General features: G+C 28.2%; 1 protein-coding gene across 1 annotated transcript; it reads left to right on the forward strand.

The window, feature by feature from the left end:
• Positions 1–1,142: 1,142 nt before the first annotated feature.
• On the forward strand, positions 1,143–1,867 carry LOC148206854 (14 kDa proline-rich protein DC2.15-like). Its single transcript, XM_088115015.1, has one exon. The coding sequence runs from the start codon at positions 1,237–1,239 to the stop codon at positions 1,639–1,641; it is 405 nt and encodes a 134-aa protein (XP_087971141.1). The 5' UTR covers positions 1,143–1,236; the 3' UTR covers positions 1,642–1,867.
• Positions 1,868–5,722: the final 3,855 nt, after the last annotated feature.

A 5,722-nucleotide genomic window follows, 5' to 3' on the forward strand; every position in this document is an offset into this window, starting at 1 on the left:
TGTGTTAGAATTTATCCAAGTGAAATTGAGTTTGTTGGGCATATCATTTCACCTATCAGACAATCTTTTAATATCTAGTCTCACGTACGAAATATATATAGCTTGACGTGAGGGAGTGTGTTGGAAGTGTCATGTCAACTAGAAATAAAACTATTTTAAAACATATATGTAAAGAAAAACCTCAATTTTTTAACTTTGTGAAATTGAATTAAGGTTAAAGTTTACTTCTTAATAATATTTTAGAAAAAAAATTGAACCAAACCTTACTCTAAAGTCCTTTATGCGTGTTTTGCACATAGCATACATTTTGATCTATAAACCCATAGAATTTGGTAAACTTTATGAATGAGGTTAGGCAGACGATCTCTGATAAGTGAACTCTATAGTTTCATAAGTACTTTAGAAGAATGAGGTCCCCTGAGGTTTCAAAAACAAACTCACTGTGTGCAGTTTCAAATCCACCAATGGAATGCATTAAATTGATTCTGAAAGATAAAATGATTATTTAATAAATGAAGCAATTCAAAGAATGATAATGAAGCAGTTCTTCACAGCTGTAGACGACCATAATCCGTACTAGCTAATTGTAACTAGTAAGACTTCTCAAGCAAATGGTAGAGGGCTTAAGTAAGGCCAACTTTGCAGTGGGATCAGTGGTCAAACACCCCAATTAGGAATAAATTCAAATGGATAATCTGCATTTAGGAAAGACAAGGTCAGATTAATCTTCAACTCTCCATGGTATTCTCTTAAGGCAACCTAATTTGTCCTTATATATATATATACACACACACAGTACTATACATTTAAAAATAAATATAAATATTCGAAAGCAAGACCCACCAGTGGGAATCAATGACAGGCCATTTTCCTGGGCATGATCGCTGAAGTTCACGGGAGTGTTTCACTGATCACATGCCAAGTGGGCGATATCTTTCTGTAAAGCAAAAGTGGAAAACCACCATGGTTTCAAATAAACTAACAACGAAAATGTCCTATTGGGAATTGAAAAGCCTATCACATTTTACGTCGATTCACTTTGCACTGCCAGCCACTAAAGACAACTTAGTCGGTTCACATGTCTGCTGCTCTCAAAACATTAAAACTAAGGACAAACATTCTTGAATCTCGGGCTTAAAGTACACTACCTTTTAACTCCTATATGTAACACCATCACAAATTACTCCCTCGTCACACAAGACTTATTACAGTTGTATTGAGCGATAGCATTGCAAGATGGAGTCTTCTAGATCTTCAACTCTAGCTCTTTTTTTTACCATCAATTTGCTTTTCTTTGCCATGGCAAGTGGCTGCTTCACTTGCACACAGCCAAAGCCTAACCCATTCCCTTATCCTAACTCTAACCCTACTCCTCCTGCAAAGAGCTGTCCCAGGGATGCACTTAAGCTGGGTGTGTGCGCTAACGTGCTTAATGGACCAATTGGTGCGGTGGTGGGATCACCACCGGACCACCCATGTTGCTCGGTGCTAGAAGGGCTTCTTGATCTTGAAGTCGCGCTTTGCCTCTGCACTGCCATCAAAGCTAACATACTTGGCATTAACCTTAACATCCCCATTTCACTAAGCTTGATCCTTAACGCCTGTGAGAAGTCGCCACCCTCTGACTTCCAGTGCAGCTAGACGCAGTTAAGCACGTCATTCTCAGTTCATGCACTGCTATCATCCATGTCTTTGTCTGTTTGTTTATTTGTGATTTTCTGATTTTGGGATTGTTATGTTGTTCCCACCTTGCTAACTCATTTATGAGAATGCAATTGTACCCGTTAGTTGTGACTGTAATTTGACTTCGACTGTAGTCTGGAATGGCTTCTAATTTTCTAAATTTGATCAATTATTCTGTGTTGAACTATGACTTCTCTTTTATATTTACTATTGGTACTATAAACCCTTTTCTTTTTTGCTTTTATAAAAGAATAAAGGTTAAATACGTTTTTCTTTTTAAATTTGAACGTAAATTTAAAATTCAATTTTATTTTAATTTATGATACATTTTATGATTTAGAAATTATATCTATTTATTTTTAAAGTTTAAAAATCAAGATGTATTAACATTTGAAAAAAGAATAAATTTTAATTTTGTGTTCAAGTTTAGAATCTAAAAATATCCCAAAAATTAAAATGTGTTCTTAATAGTTATTACTAGGTGAATGTCTACATAAAACAATAGCCATTTTTTCAAGTATGTTGACTTAAGTTAATAAAAAGCTTAATTTTGTATAGAGGTTCTAAGGTAAACCAATCTTATTAATATGGATTGGCTTAATTTTGTATAGGTTATAAAGTGAGCCAATTTAATTAATATGGATTGGTTTATCACATGTTAAGATAAGAATGAGTCAGATCAATTCTACTCACATTTTGGTGAGAAAAAAATTTGTAATCTAAGTTAACAACCTACCACATTGATGGGTTGACTCATACTTTTTCTTTCAATTTATTTTTTATATTTATTGTAATACAATTATAGTAAATTAACTTAACTCATTATTTTATATACGTATAATCAAAGAGTTTACATACTTACAAAACATTATTATGAGTAGTTGAAACGGTCAACATATGTAATTTGATAAACAAATAAATTAAACATTCAAATTATTCAAATATCAATAAAAATATATTCTAGTATTTTAAAAGATGAAATTGTTAACCTACATATTTAGAAGTAGTAAATAATTATAATATAAAACTTATGAAAAATGATAAAAAGTAAAAGAATGGGTTAGGATCAACTCACCTTCAACCTAATTCGAACCTATTTAATCTATCGAGTCCAATTTAGTATAAATTAAATTTTAGTTAATTTAATTTAATCTAAATCCATGATAAATCGAGTTAATTAATGAATCGTAATTATTTGAACATTTCTAATTTTATAATGAAATAAATTGATCATAAAACATAGAAAACGATGTCCCGAAAATTTCACGGATACAATTTTGAAGAAAACCTATATTATTGTAAAGTTGTGATAAAAAATACTTTTTCATATATTAAAACTACAAAAGCCACGAGAATCACATGTTCTTTTTTTGTCATGAAAATAATATTACGTATTCAATGAAAATTCTTTGTTGTAATAATTAATCATAAAATTGTTTAATTGCTTAAGGGGGCACATGATCGCTCTCTAATCTAGTTTTGGCAAGACATATAATGTTTGAAATGGGTCAAAGACTTTCGAAACAAAAAAAAAAAAAATTATTTAAAGCGATATAAATTGATTCTCTTGATCATTTGTCCCATATACCTTTTTAAAATCCTTGTACCATCAAGAAGCATATTTTGACTCGTTTCCTTTGACCAGGTTTCATAAATTAACTTTAGTTTCAAGGGTGTCCCTCAATAATGACTTATTGAAAATATTGATATCATTTATTCCTAATTCTCCACATATTTCATCCATTGATTTTCATTCCATCCACGATACTTTATTCCTCTCACTTCTCCGGCCCCATGGAAATTTCCTCCGTCGAACTCGGAATCTTGAAGAAAGAAAGAAGCAAGAGGTGAGATTATGTCGCATAGAGCAATTAATTAGTGTTTTAAGCAATACAAAATTCATTATTTTCTTAATGTTGGGGTTTGTTTACTCATACACAACGTCTATTGATATGGTTGAAAGCAAAACATATAAGGTTGTGATGTCTACTAATATTGTCACTTAAGTTGGAGGTATGATTTGCATTGGAAGTGGTAATACTCTTGAAGATCAGTGACTAAGTGAAAAGTTCATCAGAGCTTGTATTATTTGCTCCTAAAACAAGTTCAAATATAATTCGATTGCAACTTGAGTCATACTTCTATTATTTTATTATGATTTTGTATACAATTTTATTTAATAGTTTCACTATTTTAATAATAAATATTATTATATATTGGGTAAAGTGAAATATTTGTCATTTTAATATTGAGAAAATGTCTAACAAGTAAGAATAAAAATTTAATATAAAAATTATATAATTCTACTATTCAATTACACGTTCAATTACTAAATTATTATTTAAACTTAATAATAATAACAATGTGTTTTCACGAAATTTTGAAAGTTCTAAAGAATAAACTGCAAAAAATTGTTGAAGCACATACACAAAAAGAATGAAATTTTTAGAACCATTTTTTCAATATCTTAAAAGAACATAATAAAACCATAATAAAATTTTATTAGTAAAACCTTTAAATATATTTTGTCTTATGATAAAATCATTAGACAATTCTATAAAATAGAGATTTAATATTGAAAATATGTAAAACATTGTAAACATAATTTTAATATTAGTAAAAATTGATATTCGTCACTATAATAATAAGTAAAATAATAAAATAAAATTGTTGAAGTAGTAAATATTTTACTATGCGCAAGATTACGATTATTTATTCTGTCTATTATACTATATTATATATTATTAATATGTCATTTATATATTATTTTAATTTATGTTTTTGTTCTTTACAATTAAAAAAAATATATGTATGATGTGTTAGGGAATTAAAAAAACTTATTGAAATAAATATTATGCTTTTTTAAGAAAATTATTATATATTTTTTCACAAATATATGGATATAAATAAATATTATACTTTTTTCATAATAAATATTAAAAAAAATACGAAAACACATTATAGCGCCTAAGTTTTAGCTAATTACTCATAATAAAGAAGAAGAAGACAACACATATGTGAAATTTAAAATTGATTGAGGGCATGTGTAAAAAATCTAATTTAGAATAAAAAGCAAATATGAAATTCATTGTTATCTCTGACTATTTATGAAGAGTGTTAAATATATTCTTACATGTAAGGTGACGTAAAATTCCTTTTCCAGTTTCATGTTTTGGAAAATTTTTCTGTCACTGCGACAATAGCATTGCTGCGAATTCTTAACTGAGTATCTATTTTTTCTCTAGAAATGCTCCTAAATGGACTCAATAATAAACTGAAGTTAATTTTAATTTTTTTCCATTACATAATTGAGATGCCATGTCACTACGATAAAATGTTTAAATACTGACAAATTTTAATGAAAAAAAATTATTTATTATAATAAACAATTTATATATTAATTTATAAATTTAAAACTATTAATAATTAAAATAGTTTTTAATATAAATAAAAAATTATAATTGATTTATAAAATAATTTTTAAATTAATCATTAACATTAATTGTTAAGATTTTGAATAAAAAAGACTCTAAATTAATTCCAATTTATACATGCAAAATTGTTTCAGAGTTTCACATGAATTCACATTATCGTACTCTATAACATATATGTGCTTTTACATTGTCTCGAAGAAAGTTTCTACAAAATGAATGTACCTGTCAAGCAAGTTAACAAAGAAAAACTATTGATTGGCATGACAATATAACTTCCATCGTTATTATTAACTAAAAGGGTAGAATGACCATTTTAAAAAGTTAGGGAGGTGCAGGAGAAACAAATAGGGTGCAGGAAGTAGAAACCTTCCTATTGTTATCGGTCCCGAAATGTAGAAAAACACACTGACTTCAAGGCCCAAAACAATATAAAAAACACACAGCAATAGCCGTATGATTATTATTTTACGATAAAATGGACATGTTTCTATTTTTTTTTTAAATTACACACAATAAGTTAATAACATTTAAATTATAGTTTTAAGTTTGTAATAAAATTGTTCAACCTCAAGATCACAGAATCCATATTCGCTAACTGTAAGATT

This window comes from Vigna umbellata, chromosome 1 (genome assembly GCF_029865625.1).
Source record: "Vigna umbellata cultivar VRB3 chromosome 1, Vumbellata_1.0, whole genome shotgun sequence".
NCBI classification, from domain to species: Eukaryota; Viridiplantae; Streptophyta; class Magnoliopsida; order Fabales; family Fabaceae; genus Vigna; species Vigna umbellata.